Source organism: Calidris pugnax, unplaced genomic scaffold, assembly GCF_001431845.1.
Source record: "Calidris pugnax isolate Ruff unplaced genomic scaffold, ASM143184v1 scaffold133, whole genome shotgun sequence".
In the NCBI taxonomy this organism is placed as follows: domain Eukaryota; kingdom Metazoa; phylum Chordata; class Aves; order Charadriiformes; family Scolopacidae; genus Calidris; species Calidris pugnax.
Genome location: NW_015090977.1, coordinates 1,020,498 through 1,034,907, shown reverse-complemented (window position 1 = coordinate 1,034,907; position 14,410 = coordinate 1,020,498). Strand labels below are relative to the sequence as shown.

General features: G+C 38.0%; 1 protein-coding gene across 2 annotated transcripts in view; it reads left to right on the top strand.

The window, feature by feature from the left end:
- Nucleotides 1-14,410, top strand: part of ULK2 (unc-51 like autophagy activating kinase 2) — a 41,344-nt gene that overhangs the window by 14,893 nt on the left and 12,041 nt on the right. For both annotated transcript variants that reach the window (XM_014953277.1, XM_014953276.1), the window contains exons 7-18: nt 987-1,060; nt 2,041-2,142; nt 2,491-2,549; nt 2,844-2,926; nt 6,255-6,305; nt 6,682-6,770; nt 7,406-7,577; nt 8,489-8,549; nt 8,794-8,886; nt 12,090-12,227; nt 13,273-13,418; nt 13,653-13,733. In XM_014953277.1, coding sequence (XP_014808763.1) covers nt 987-1,060; nt 2,041-2,142; nt 2,491-2,549; nt 2,844-2,926; nt 6,255-6,305; nt 6,682-6,770; nt 7,406-7,577; nt 8,489-8,549; nt 8,794-8,886; nt 12,090-12,227; nt 13,273-13,418; nt 13,653-13,733 — 1,149 coding nt within the window. The remainder of the gene's footprint in view (nt 1-986; nt 1,061-2,040; nt 2,143-2,490; nt 2,550-2,843; nt 2,927-6,254; nt 6,306-6,681; nt 6,771-7,405; nt 7,578-8,488; nt 8,550-8,793; nt 8,887-12,089; nt 12,228-13,272; nt 13,419-13,652; nt 13,734-14,410) is intronic.

The window sequence follows — 14,410 nt, the reverse complement described above, 5'->3', positions numbered from 1 at the left end:
CAGTAAGTCTAGAATGATGAGGTTTATGCTGTAATGCAAATTCTCAGTATAAAAAAGATTGAGTCATAAAGACCTTTCTGATTAAATCTGCAGGAAAAAGAAACCTATTGAGCTGATGCTTCTAGTACTAAACTATTTTAATTAGACATAAATCTTTAACCTTTGAAGCTTTGAATGGCCTTTAGCCCATTTCAAAACTAAGTGCATGTGAGACTCCCGTCAGAGTTTCAGCTGGGTTTTTTTTGTGGTAGACCCTCATAAGGGTTATTTGAGAAGTTTAGTAATGTAGGTTATGACCTATTTTTGGCAGAAGGAGGTTGGTATTGTAACTGGGGAGAGATGTTGACTGTTCAGGGTAGTACCAAACTCCTCTTCAGAGGACATTTCAGGAGTATTAATCTCTCATTGTTGTATGTTAAAGCGTCCATTTAAAAATACCTGGTTTTGAACAAGTTTCTATGCTTTTGCTCCACCAGAATCTGAGATCTGTTCCAACTCACTCCCTCTTCTGAACAGCACAGAGGAGACAAAACTTCTTCTATTGCTGACCGTATTAGATAGTTTCAGATGCTTTTGCCTACGTGGAAAATTCAGGCATCTGAAACTTGAGTTCTTAAACTTCTACCTGATGTGATTTCACTGAAACAGATTGTATATTCATCACTCTTAATGAACCATTTATATTTAGCCACTGACTTTAATCCTTTCCTGCTGACGCCAGACAGCATGTTCTGCAGCTGGGGAGATGGCTGAGCAGCAGTTTATGCAAATGATGCCACTGCTCTTTCTTGGTGTGCTATTTGGAAAATAATACATTATTCTTTCAGCGTAACATAGATTTTACTATTCTGTGTAGTTGCTGTATATTATACCTGTCTTTTTAATTGGTAATTGTAGCAGATTTCAATATGAGACATGTTGTTTCTAGACTTTAAAAATTTGAAAATTACCTTTCTTTTCATTGACAAATGTGTTTCTTTATGTAGCTGACTTTGGTTTTGCTCGTTATCTGCATAGCAACATGATGGCTGCAACTCTGTGTGGTTCCCCTATGTATATGGTAAGTGACACTGTATTTCAGATTGTGTTGCTTATCTCAAACACTCTCTTACAAGAACAAAATAATTTACTGCTTGCAGATTGGCAAATAACTAATGTTGCTTCAGAAGTACCAGGGGCAGCACACAGTTCACCTTTCTCTAGTTTTACTAGCTCCTTTTTTTTTTTATTGTGATTTGGAGATCACGATTGTTAAAACCAGAGAGACATTGAACATTTCTTAGTGCAGCGGGAAGGAAGAGTCTTGGAGAATTAGAAGACAATTCATCTTAGCATTAATTTTTTGGCAAAGTAGTTTCATTCCCACTTATGTATTATTATTTTCTTCCCCTGAAATAAGATGTTATGTCCTTCCCAGTTTCTAAGAAAATAAAAAGTGATTGAATACAGGCCAGAAGAGCTACTACTTCATGTTTTCATTGTAGTTATTTAATGTATTCTCTCACATGTGGGAGAATACCCTCTCACGTGGTTCTGGTTTGTTTGCTTTTTTAAAAAAACACTTTGGAGTTAATTGCCATTAATTTTTACTAAGTAGTGTGGTAGTCAATTGAGCACTGAACTGTCTGACTTTGACACTACCACTACCCTACTGTATGGTCATGGGAAAATTGTTGTATTTTCCCTTGTCTTGTTTTAATATATGTGAAATGGTGATAATGATATTCCTTATGAGATGCTTCATTATTTATCCACAAGGAGGACTGCATAAACCAAGTAAATAATGCTTACCTCTTACTCCCATGCACGTCAAGCGCTAGATGCTTTCTTTAGAACATCAGCATTTCTAGTTTTCTGTGTTTTTTGAAATGTAACTTTCATTTTAAATAGAACTGTTACCTTTCTAGCCATATGATGCAGATTAAAATGTTAATTTTGTTTTGTAATAAAGTGGTCTCTGTTAGTCTTACAGAAGTGTAGAATTCATATTGCTGTTGCTTTGCTTTGTTTTCCCTTCTGAGATTTTGCTGTTCTTTCCAGGCCCCTGAAGTGATAATGTCTCAACACTATGATGCTAAAGCAGACCTGTGGAGCATAGGGACTGTGATTTATCAGTGTCTTGTTGGAAAACCACCTTTTCAGGTAACGCTTTATTTCCTTTTCCCTCTTTTTAGTCTCATGGGCATTCCTAGAGCTTTTCCTTCCAGCCATGAAAAGAGAAGTGGTGATATCTGAGTGTAGTGTCAATTCTTCAAAGGCCAGATCACTTGAGGATACAAAGGGAGAAGTTGCTCATACTTAGTCTATGAGATCAGTGTGTTCAATCCAGAGGAAACACTCAGGATACTCAGTGAAGTCACTGCTGTGCCTGGGGTTTTCTCCTTTAATGCCCATATGCAAAACCTTCCTTTTTGTGTATGTGTGCATAGGTACAAAAGCTATTTCCTCCATGAAACTGAGCTTTAATTAATGTACATTTTTATTTGACAGGCCAATAGTCCTCAAGATTTGAGAATGTTTTATGAAAAGAACAGGAATTTGATTCCTAGGTATGTCACCATGGCCTTTCCTGTCACTTACATTTGTTGATTGAACACTTTTTCATCTGTGGGAATGCCTGGGATTCATAAAAATATTTGATATTGCTATCATTACAAGGATGTAGTATGATAGCAGTGACTCATGTTGCATCTTGCCTTCATTGTGTACCTTGCTGAGCTGAAAGTGTCTTGGGCTAAGGCTATAGAGCATGTATAGTGAAGACTTATGGCAGAATGCTGACTTCTTGAAATGTAATGCATTATGCATTATTTAATGCATGTTTTACTTCCTCTTGTGTGCAGTATTCCTAGGGAAACATCAGCTTATCTGGCTGACCTGCTGTTGGGTTTGCTTCAGAGAAACCAAAAAGATAGAATGGACTTTGGTAGGTAACTTTTCCTTTTGATCTCCTGACATTCCTTGTGTGACCAGAATAACTGTCTTGACCTTTTGTCTACTGCCAATTACATGAAAAAGATGTATTTTTTGCTTCTTGGTTCTCATAAAGAAGGCAGAATAGCCAAAATAAATCATTAGGAAACCACTGTCAGTCAGTATTAAGTGGTGGTCATAAATTATGACTTTGTAGTTGACCAGTGAAATATGAATGATTTTAATTATTTCAATTGTGGCCTTTTTTCCCCCACAGTGTTAATTGATATACCTTATATTTGATGCCACAGTCATATTTCTGTTGCTTTAACTGCTGTTTTGGCTTCAGAGTGGGAGCAACCCGCAGGTTACAGAAATGTAACAAGTGCTGGAAGAACCCTCTTTGGAAGCAAAATTGCTTTTAATGTTTCCTCCCTGATAACTTTGTTTTGCAAAATGCAACTATCATCACTGTATTAATGGTGGTACAAGTTGTGTAAATTTGATTTGACCTTGAAAGCTATAGATATATCTAAGAGCAATGACACATGTGAAGTTACATCAAAATTGTTTATATTTGCAAAGTTGAATTTCCAGTGTAATGCTTAGGTAGTTGTAGGGCCTTGTAGGAACTAGATGGATACTGCCTTAACAAAAGTGAACTTGTTTGGCTCCAGTTTACTGCTGTGTTTGGCTTTTTCTCTTTAGCTGGAGATCTTTGGTTGCAGAACATTGTTCTAACTTCTTAAGATTTCAAGGTCTCAAACCAGTACTATTGAATCATTCAGAATAATGGCTGCAACTGTTGCCGTTTCAAAATTAGTCAGGAGTGGAGTTTAGATTTGTGTGTGCTTTGTACTGGCTGGGTTGTCTGTTACTTGCTTCAGTCTCAAAAAGCCTTTTTATTGCATGGGTTTAAGTTACCTATTACTGCGAAGTAGTATGTGTGCTTTGTACTGGCTGGGTTGTCTGTTACTTGCTTCAGTCTCAAAAAGCCTTTTTATTGCATGGGTTTAGGTTACCTATTACTGCGAAGCAGTAATGCTTTTTTTTTTTTTTTTTCTTTTTTAATGAAACTCAGGAAGCATTTTTAAAAGGCCACTGAAAAGTTAAATCCTGATTAGTTCTTTAAATTTTATAGCACTATTTGTTATTGCAGTTTTATCATAGCTGCTATAGGAAAGGTTAATCTTAACCTTTTGGTTAATTAAAGCTAACTTAGCTAATTACAATTATCTTTTTCATTATTGTTATTTTATATCAATAGCAGTGTTATTATACTGAGATTTGTTTTAGCAGCAAGATGGGTGTAGAATGATGAGAGAGCCTAAACTTTAAAGTTTCTTCATGCTCTTTGTAGATAAGACGCGGTTCTTCCTTACCATAAACTATTCACTCTTTTGATGCCAAGATCCTAGGGTGAGTTGCACCCAAAAGTCAGACATATTCAGTTCTTGTTTCTGCTTCTGAAACTTCACTATTGCTATTTAACTAAAGAGCAGGCATGCAGGCCTGTTTTTGATGCAGTACTGAAATACACAGATGGACTCATTCATCATGTGGTCCTTGTGTATTTGTGATAAGATGACTGTATTTGTTAGGCTGTGGAGAGAGGAGGATTCAAAAGGCCATTTAGTTCTTTACTTGAAGCTCAGGACTCCACTAGCTACATTTTTCTCTTTACTTTTCAATTCCTGATATGTTTTTCTCTGAGAAATATCAAATTATATATATATTTTTTTTTAGTAATTTGGAATTCATTTAGTTCTTTACTTGAAGCTCAGGACTCTACTAGCTACATTTTTCTCTTTCCTTTTCAATTCCTGTTATGTTTTTCTCTGATAAATATCAAATTATATTTTTTTTTAGTAATTTAGAATGTAAAACATCAATATTTGCATAATTAAGGTGTTGCTCTTCTGAGAACCAGGCATGGGTTTTTGTGTGTAGGTGTGACTGACATAACTCAATTTAACTGCTGTACCTAGAAACTTAAATAAAAGCCAGATCCAGAAAAAACTCATGATAACTGAGTAAAATGTCCCAAATGATAGCGACAGTATTCAGAGATCGACGTATAAATCTGTGTATGTAGAAGAAAAACCACATCAGAAACACGGACTTTAAGTCAATCTTTGCATTCTGGGTGTGCTGATCCCTACAAGTTTCTTCAAACATGGGAAATTCACTTATGTGTGGTAGTGGGAGAATGCATTTGTGCTTAGAAAGAAAAATAGAAAGCAGAATGGTAGTGATGAAAGTCATGTTTTCCTTGGCTGAGCCACTTAAAGGGCCTCAAAGGGGCTGCTCTGGAATGTGCTTAGCAAAGGGAGTGAAAGGGAGAGTGTATAACTGAGCTCAGTTGCCTGTTGTTAAAGTAAAAATAGTGTTGGAAATCTTGTTGATCTTCCAGCAACATAAAGTAGAACAGCAGGTGTTGTACAAAAGCTCAGGAACACCTGATCCTCGTGTTAAAGTTAATCATTACATTGTTCTTGCGTTACAGCTAGACTCCCTTCCTTATCGGGTTGTGGAAGAAAGTGTTGTTGAAGGAAGAGGGGTTACTGCAGGCCTCAGGAATTTTATTTTTTTCTGTGTTATTTGCTTAGGTCTGATGAACAGCATTGTTTTTCCTCAACTGATAGAACGTAAAGTTCAAAAAGTTCACGCTAAAGTTCAATTAAATGCATCTCAGCAAGTCCATTTACAAAAAAAGCAAAATGTTTCTATTGTAACAGTAACAAGTTAACAGAAAAAATTGTTAAAGAAATTGTGTTTAATTCTACTTTAAACTGTGACCCAGCTGCACAGGTCGCATTCTGCTCTTGGGGAGTGGGAAGGAGAGTGGCTGCTGCCCTGTTGTGATTTTTGGCCACCTCTGGAGTAGCATTAATGGGTTCAAAAATAAGTATTGCTCCTTGGGAAAGGCAGAAGTGAAAATGCTTTCATTGTTTGATGTGAGAGATGCTCATCATTTTGAAGAGAAATTAAAACTGAGTTAGTGCCACGTTGGACATAGAGAACATAATTTCATGATGAGTATGGGAAGGCTTCTTGTGTACACGATCCTTAAGTGCGGTCATAAAATGTCCTTCAGTAATTCAGTCTGATTTGCCTTGCTGGCTGTTGTTTGAAGTTATTCCATTGATTTTTTGTTTCCTTTCCAAATGCTACAGCAACATATAACATAGAAGGCTTTAATCTTTTATAAGCTCTTCACCTTCTGGCTCTGAAATATTGATTCTGGGAAGGCAACAATTTACCAGTATCTGCAATATAGTCTGTAAATTCTGTGACATTTGTACGTTTACTCACCATGGTTGTTGTTTCTTGTTCTACAGAAGCATTTTTCAACCACCCTTTCCTGGATCAGATTTCAACAGTCAAAAAGTGTAAGTAGTTTGGTTTTTCTACTTATTTGTGTAAGTGGTGAATGTTGGGAGCTGTAATGGAGAAAGATCTGCCAAATATCCCACTAAGTGTTTATGAGGCATTTTCCTGAGTCTGATTTGTGCTCTATTGTGAGGCTAAGTGTTGAATCCTTTTTTGTATTATGCTAGACGAAATGTGATACTTATTTACTAGTTCCTTTGACATTTCAACTGAACTTAAATACCCTTGTGTGTTTAAGGATGTGCTGTGCTTATAAATTGTGTAAGGGCTTGTGAATGAAAAGCAGTGAGGAAATGAATTTGTTTGAAATTCAGCCTTTCAAAATCTTAGTCTTCCCCCCCTTTTTTTTTTCCCCCTTGGATTTTCCTCTTCTAGCTTGTCCTGTACCAGTGCCCACATATGCAGGCTCGGTCTCCGGCAGTTCTTGCGGTAGCTCCCCTTCATGCCGTTTTGCTTCTCCTCCAGTAAGTTCTCTGTTTTACAGAACAATCTCCAGAAAATATTTTCTATAATGTTTAGCCAAGAGTTACTGAATTTTAGATCTTCCAATTCATGAAAGTATAAAGTTTACATCACAAGGAATACCCCTGTTTTCTGTTAGAAGAATGGCATTAACATTCTAGTTCTCTCTTGCTTCTTGCGTTGTACTTTGTGGGTTTTCTCTTGTCCTTTTTTGTTAAAAAAAATACACGTCAAATGTTTAGAGTAGCTGTGTGGTCTTAATTGCTGGCTGGGGTTAAACTGTAACATTGGCTAGGGCCTCTTACACTGATACAAGCTGGTGACTTCAGCTTTATGTGATATTTTGAAGGTGCATCTGTATCATCAGGAATGATTAGATAATTTGTGATTGTTTAAATTCACAGCCTATTTAATACAGAACTGTCTAATTGCCACTACAGGATTATCCAGTATCTGAAATTTCCAAACTCAAATACATTTTGTATTTCTAAATACTTAAGAAGCCAAGATTGATCTTTTTTTTGTGTGTGTCAAAGCTAGTGATGATTCCTACTTTAGAAGTAAAAAAGCAATTTTGCATTCTGAATCACTGTATTTACAGTGGGTTTTTTTACTTCCTTTTTTCCGCCCCCCTCAGTCTCTCCCAGACATGCAGCATATTCAAGAAGAAAATTTGTCTTCCCCTCCATTGGGTCCTCCTAACTATCTTCAAGTCTCTAAAGACTCTGCCAGTACCAGTAGCAAGAACTCCTCTTGTGACACAGATGACTTTGTTCTTGTCCCACACAACATCTCTTCAGACCACTCATGTAAGAACCTTCCTTATTTTTACATTTTTAAACAATTTCCACTTGTAGCATACCTATATGTCCTGTTATTCTTTGACTCTCTTTTCTCTAAATGTGTCTCAATTTACATTGGAACTCACTTTGTTAGTTTGAGGGGAGCCTGTTTGCTATACCTGCATGTCCATCTGGGATATTTTCACTTCCACTTGAGTAGCCAGATAAGCCAAGGACACCAGGGTGATTTAAAGTCATGGAAAATACTGGGGTTTGGCAGTAGGAGAAGAGAGTCAGTTGTAAACAACTGATAAAAAGCCCAAGGATTCTTTTGGTGGAGAGAGGCACATTGTTACCTCCAGGCTAACTGAATGTTTATAGACCATGCTGTTGAGCTTTAGATAATAAACAAGTGTAGGTAAAAACATAGTAAATGTTTAACATGAAAGGTAGAAGGACTGGGATGTAGCACATTGCTATTTCATTACATCATCCAAATGTCAATTACCACTAGGAAGCCAATCAGCAGATTTCTGTACATGCCATCAATTCATGTTAAATATTTGACCAAATTAGTGCCTTGATTTGTGAAGGGTTTTTGTCATTCATTATTTTAAATTTCTCAATGCTGATACCTTGTACTCTTAAACAATGAATTTTATTTCAAAATTGTTACAATTAATATTAAAAAGAAAAAAAAAACACAACAAAAGTGAACAACAAAGCTTGTTAAAGAACTGCTATCCCCAGTAACATTGTTGCTGTTGATCACATTTGAGCTATTCTCATACACAAAACAATTTGTGGAAAACTTATATGTTCACAGAAATTTGTCAGAAGTGATTATTTCTACAACAGTAGTATTGGAGATGTGGGTGTTTTTTTTAAGGTTCTGCTTCATGATGCAGGTTTTCAATGTGTTCTTCTGCTTACTGTAGATGACATGCCATTGGGAGCAGCTGGCAGGCGGGCTTCGAGCGAGTTCTTGATGTGTGGAGGGTAGGTGTGCTGAGCTTTATCCAAAAGAAGTCTCATGTTCTAAAATTGATACTGCAGCTGTAGGAGTTGCTGGGGTTTTGGCAGTGATGGGTTTGCATAGCTGTGTGTGGACTTAAAGATTAATATGCCAAGTTGAATTTAAAATGAATATGTAAACAGCTTGAATTCAGAAAGTTTTGCTGCAAAGTAGATCGTTTCTCTGCTGTGAAGACCTGTCTTTTGACAATGTTTTTTGTTTTCACAGGCAGTCACCGTTAACTATTTCTGGAAGCTCAGGAACTGTACAGAAACCATCCTCAGCCTCTTCTCGAAGCACTGCTTCTGGTACAGCTAACAGGTGCGTGATGCAGGCTTAGTATTTCCTCTCTTCTAAAAAGGTTCTCTGCTACTATTTTTATTTCTTCTTAAATTGTGGATGGCTACTGGAAACTGAATTGCAGTAGAAAACAGACCTGGTTTTTTCCAGGCTCTCTGCACTTAATTCTAGTAGCTGACAGTTGTGTAGCTAAATTCTGGTTCTGATGCGTCCCCAAAAGATTTCCTTAAGGAAAGAGAGCATGCTTTGGTCTGTTTTGGACTAGTTGAAAGCAGAAGCTTCAGAGAAATAACTGAGAGAAATAACTGACTTGTCCTTCCTGGTGTTACGAAGCACAGCACCCTCTTCATTTAGTGAGTCAATTAAGGAAAGAGAGCATGCTTTGGTCTGTTTAAATTTTGGACTAGTTGAAAGCAGAAGCTTCGGAGACATAACTGACTTGTCCTTTCTGGTGTTACGAAGCACAGCACAGTCTTCATTTAGTGAGTCAGGATGTTGAATGCAGTATAGATTTTAAGAAGTAGTTGTGAGAGAAGAGGAACTTGCAAAGCTCAGATTGCTATGGATTTGTGTCTCGTGGCTGGATAATCTTGTGTCTGGTAACTGGGTGTGGTTTCTGTGCAAGCAATTACTGTGAATATCATGTTTGTGTCTCACAAGATACCAAAGAAGTCACATGAAAGAGGTAAACATGTATTGCAGCTTTTCCATCAGCAGGACTGTTAATAAGTCCTCTTTTTTCCATATGGTTGCAGGCGAAGTTTCTGCTAGTTTGAAAAGCACTGATATCTGTCAGTGCTGCCTGAAATTTTCCCTGTATTATATTGGAAATTGTAAAGCTTAATCATGCTGTTTAACTACTCCTCTAATATGTAAACAGAAGGGTTGGATTTGTTATTTGACCAAGTAATGAATTTCATAATGTTTTCAGTACATTCAGAAAGAGGATGAGTGGCTAAATGGGGAATAAAGCTATTATGTTGGATGTATTCTTGGCTTATGCTAATACTACAGGGCTGCAAGTCAGCATTATTTGTTTAGAAATGCTTGTCACAAGAAAAGTTTGCTACTTTCTGCTGATCTTTGTGCAGTTTGTGAAATCTGCTGACATGGGCTGTCAATACAGCTTTAGTCTTACATTTTATGTTTAAGGGCAGATAATGGGAATGGTTTGTCTGTAAAGATCCATTTGCTCTATATTGGCCTTGTACAATGTATTATAAATGCATTGTAATTTCCTATTTTAAATTGTGTCAGGCATCACAATTTTTAGAGTTACGGGTTTTATTAAAATATGCCAGTTATGTTATCTGTACATTACTAAGTTAAGAGCTAAACGGTCGTGTGATTAGAAACAGGTGCCTACTGTTCACACTTTCAGTGTCTGTACTATAATACAGATATTTACTAATACAAATTATTATTGGTTGAGTAAATTTAGTAACTATCTGGCTGCTTGGGGCGTGGTCTGAAGAAAGAGTGTGTGTCGATAGTCTGGCTGCTTGGGGCGTGGTCTGAAGAAAGCAGAGTGTGTGTCTTGATATGGTACAAGATGCTGCTTTTGGTTTTTGGTTTTGGTTTTTTATTTCCTGAGGAACATTCTTTCATGGTGTGTGATTATTTCGTTGTTTTGTTTTTTTTTTTACAAAAGGTTATGCCCTATGAATATTTCTGATTAACTAATCAAATTGAATGAATTTTATCCATAGTTAGGCTGCTTTATGTCAAGTAGAAGAAGCTGTAGCACTTCTCAGACACCAGCCAGAATGGACAGAATAGGTAGAGATGGTTCATTTTCCTCTGGTTAATTGCTAATTTTATTCTCTGGACCTCAGAGAAACAAGATTTGCATGCAGTTCTGCACACATCTGTATGACAGCTTCTCAAACTAGTAACAAACCACATCAGACTTGAGGATACCTAGCCGGAGATTAGCTTTGCTGAGCTGTGGTTAGCCCGCGGCTCGCACTGCTGTACCTGCAAGAGTGTGTCAGAGCAAGGGAAGGCATTTTCCATGCTGAGAACTTTAAAAGTTGAGGTGCCTTTATGGCCTTTTCATTGTCACTGCCACAGTTTAAATGTTATCTGCTTCCCCTCTCCCTGTGCTCCTCAGACTGTTGTGTTAGCCCTACCAGCTGCCACTGCCTTTCTCTGGTTCCCACTTGAGACCTTCTCCTCCCATGGAGGCTTTCAGGCTTTTGCACTGACTGCGTGCTCACAGCTGACTTCCAAATTACTTGTTAGTATCTAAAAATGGTGGGGCAATAAAAAAGACAAACTTCTTTTCTTTTGCTAAGGAAGCTCTGTGCATATTAGGAAGTAATATTTCATTCTCAGGGCCAGTAAAGAGAACAGGATAAATACAGTCAGAAACTCGGATTTCTGTTCAGCTGTAGCCTTGCAGTGAATGCTGTAACTGCTTGTTTTTTCATGGCAGAACTTTTTTCACATTTCCTCTAAGAATTTCTAATCTTTCTCTGAAGAGGTCGTCAATAAAGGACCAGATACTAAACTGATTATCTTCCAAAAAGCCCATTAGTTTGAAATTCTTTCCGTTGAATTCTGTCTTGTTTTAAAAGTGTTGGTAACTGATTACGTTGCAGTGGTTTGATTCCCTTATCAGATAGTACACCGAGGTAAGCCGGGTCATTGACACTTTAGTTGAACTTGGGTGAAGCTAATCTGCAGTTGGAGTCTGTGGATTAATGTTCAGGTGTGTGGATTTGGTCACTTTGTCAGGGGTTGCTTACATAATGTGTTTTCCTTTTGCAAGTTCACGGTGTCTCTGGGGATATCTCTTGAGTGTGCTTTTAGTGGTTTTTGTACACATTCCAGCCCTGCCGCTGAACTTCCTGTTCTTAGCGCAATGGGTTTTCCTAGAACGCTATTTTGAAGCGTGGTAAACAGAGCGGGCTGATTGGCAGGAAGCTGGAGGGACCTGTAGATCACCGTGGTGTGTGACGAAGGGCTCCAGCTGGTACTGCTCTCTCAGCTCAGTCTGGTACTAGTCAGTCTAAGAAAGGTAGTTAGTAACAAACAGCTCCCGATCGTCCTCCGTGAAGAGCTAGATTAGGACAAGCTGAGATCCCATTGCATGCAGGGAGTGCAGAAGCAGCTTATTTGCCTGTTTCCTAGATTTCTCCTGAAATTTCAACAATGGTACAATTCAGTGAGAGACCTGTCTACCTATATTCAACTACTGTCTCCACACCTTCCAACTTTAGGCATTGTCAGCCTTCGGTGTCCCCCCGCAGCGAAACGGCACCTATCCCGGTTCCCACTCAGCTACGGAATTACCAGCGCATAGAACAGAACCTCTCCTCTACTGCCAGCCCTGTGTCAAACCCCCACGGATCACCAAGGTGAGTTTGGCCCTTTTTAACTCCCTTTTCTGGTTCTAGTTTGTGTTTGTACCCTAACAGATGTCCGTGCTTTCTTGCTGATGTCATGTTTTTTTCTGCACAAAAACATAGCAGAAAGACATCTTAACGATAACAAGTAATAGTCCTTCACAGTCTCAAGATTGTTGGATGGGCACTTGAAATTTTTCATGAAAACGAAATGAGCTTGTTCTTTTGCTCAAATGCAGTCCAAGAAGGTGAAAAGATGAAGTCTTGCTTTTTTATTCCTCTTTGTGTATTATATGGCATTACATCATAAACTAGAAAGTAATAAGTTATATTTTGTTTTCACACATGTAGTGATGAAATGAATGCGTTGTTCTGTAAAATATCAAGGAAACAATTTTTGGCATGCTAGTTACCAGCTTGTCTTACTACAAAGCTCTAGTGTGCCAGACTTAGTCTCTGCCTTGTGGTCTGCAGGATCAGGATGGTGAAGGTCAAAGACTCAGAAACAGACTACTCGGAACTCTTGAGTTCTTTCCAAAAGCAAAGTCCATGGTTCCTTGCGTATTTTTTTTTTCCAGGGTCTCCAATTTTATAATAGGTGCTATAACTGGGGAAGTACCGTTCCCTTAAATAGCCTATTTTCAGTTATCTGACCTGTATAGCAGTCTCAGTATGAAAATTTCGTCATACTCTTCGTTGACATAAAAATGGGCATTTGCAGCAATACATTTAATATTCAAAATTTGATGATCAAGTTGTTTGAAGATTAGGAATCCATGTACTAAGGGATATCTGTTTTAATTTTCTCCAGTTAACGGACTGTTATGACATTGAAAGTTAAAAAGTCAACGTGAACAAAGGGAATGAAATCTTGCTTGTTTTCAGTGTGGGAAGCTTAGCTTAAGTTATTAGCTTAATAAGCGTCAATATCATAGCTTTCTATTTAAATATCAGTATTTTCTTTAACTGATCATTGTACTCCGTAGGGAATTCTGAAGCTTATTTCCAGGAACCACAGTTACTGTAGCGTGTGTAACTATTCTTTTCACCTTGTTAGAGCTGGAGTTGTGAGACGCTCAAATACCAGCCCAATGGGCTTCATGAAGATGGGCTCCTGTTCTCCAGTACCAGGGGACACAGCGCAGGGCGTTGGGCGCAGGTTATCCACAGGATCTTCTAGACCATATTCTCCTTCACCACTAGGTAAGCCCATACATTCTTAGCAATTAGTAAAGGTTTATCTGGAACAGTAATTCAGAACAGTAATTCTTGCTTGAAATTATCTTAAACCAAGATCTGCCCAACTGGGTCGCAATTGCAGAAACAATTTCTGCTAAATGACTCACAGAAGTAAACTAACTAGGTTTTATTTTGCTTTATCTTCATGTGTAGGTAAAGTATAAAGTGTAAATTCACATTTTGATTTTGTTTGCATAGTTGGAACCATACCTGAGCAGCTTGGACACTGTTGTTGCGGACAACTTCAAGGACATGACTCAAGGAGTAGAAACTTCTCAGGTGAGTGACTTTGGACAGTGCAACCAGTTATATTTTGATAGAGCTTCTACAGTGTTTTGTGAAGGGAGAAGAGAGCCAACACTGCATTAGGATGGGTTAATAGGAGGCACTGGGTAAGTGTTGCACTGAGTTTCTGTAGAAACCAAGCCCAGTTGTGGCTGTATCAAGACATCTTTCCCCTAACTAATTCCCTACACGGTAAGAGAGCGATTGAAGTTTCTTTTTCTCAAGGTGAAAAAGCAGCTCTGATAATGCCCATCTATAAACAGGGATGGAAGTGGATGGATTATTATGAATGGTAGTAACGTGCTTCTTAGAATCTGGTTTCAATAGACCAGCTCTGTCATGCCAGTCCTCAGAAAAGGGAGGAAGAATTGCCAGTGTACAGCTTGCAGCACGTTTTCGTCATTCCCTTAGGAAATTGACTGGAATCTGATGCTAGCGTTGCTAAGCATTCAGTAAGCTTTGCAAATCATAAATCATTATGACATGCCAGCAGGGGAAAAAAAAGTCAGGGAGAAATAGAACTTGAAGATGTTCTGAGACTGTTAAAGATGGAATTGCACAGTAATGCCAGAAGGATTAGGCATAAGAATATGCAATTCAGCAACATGTTCTTTTGCTCTATGCACATTTTGGGGTGCAATTTCTTCTTTGTCTAAAATACTAGTTATGCT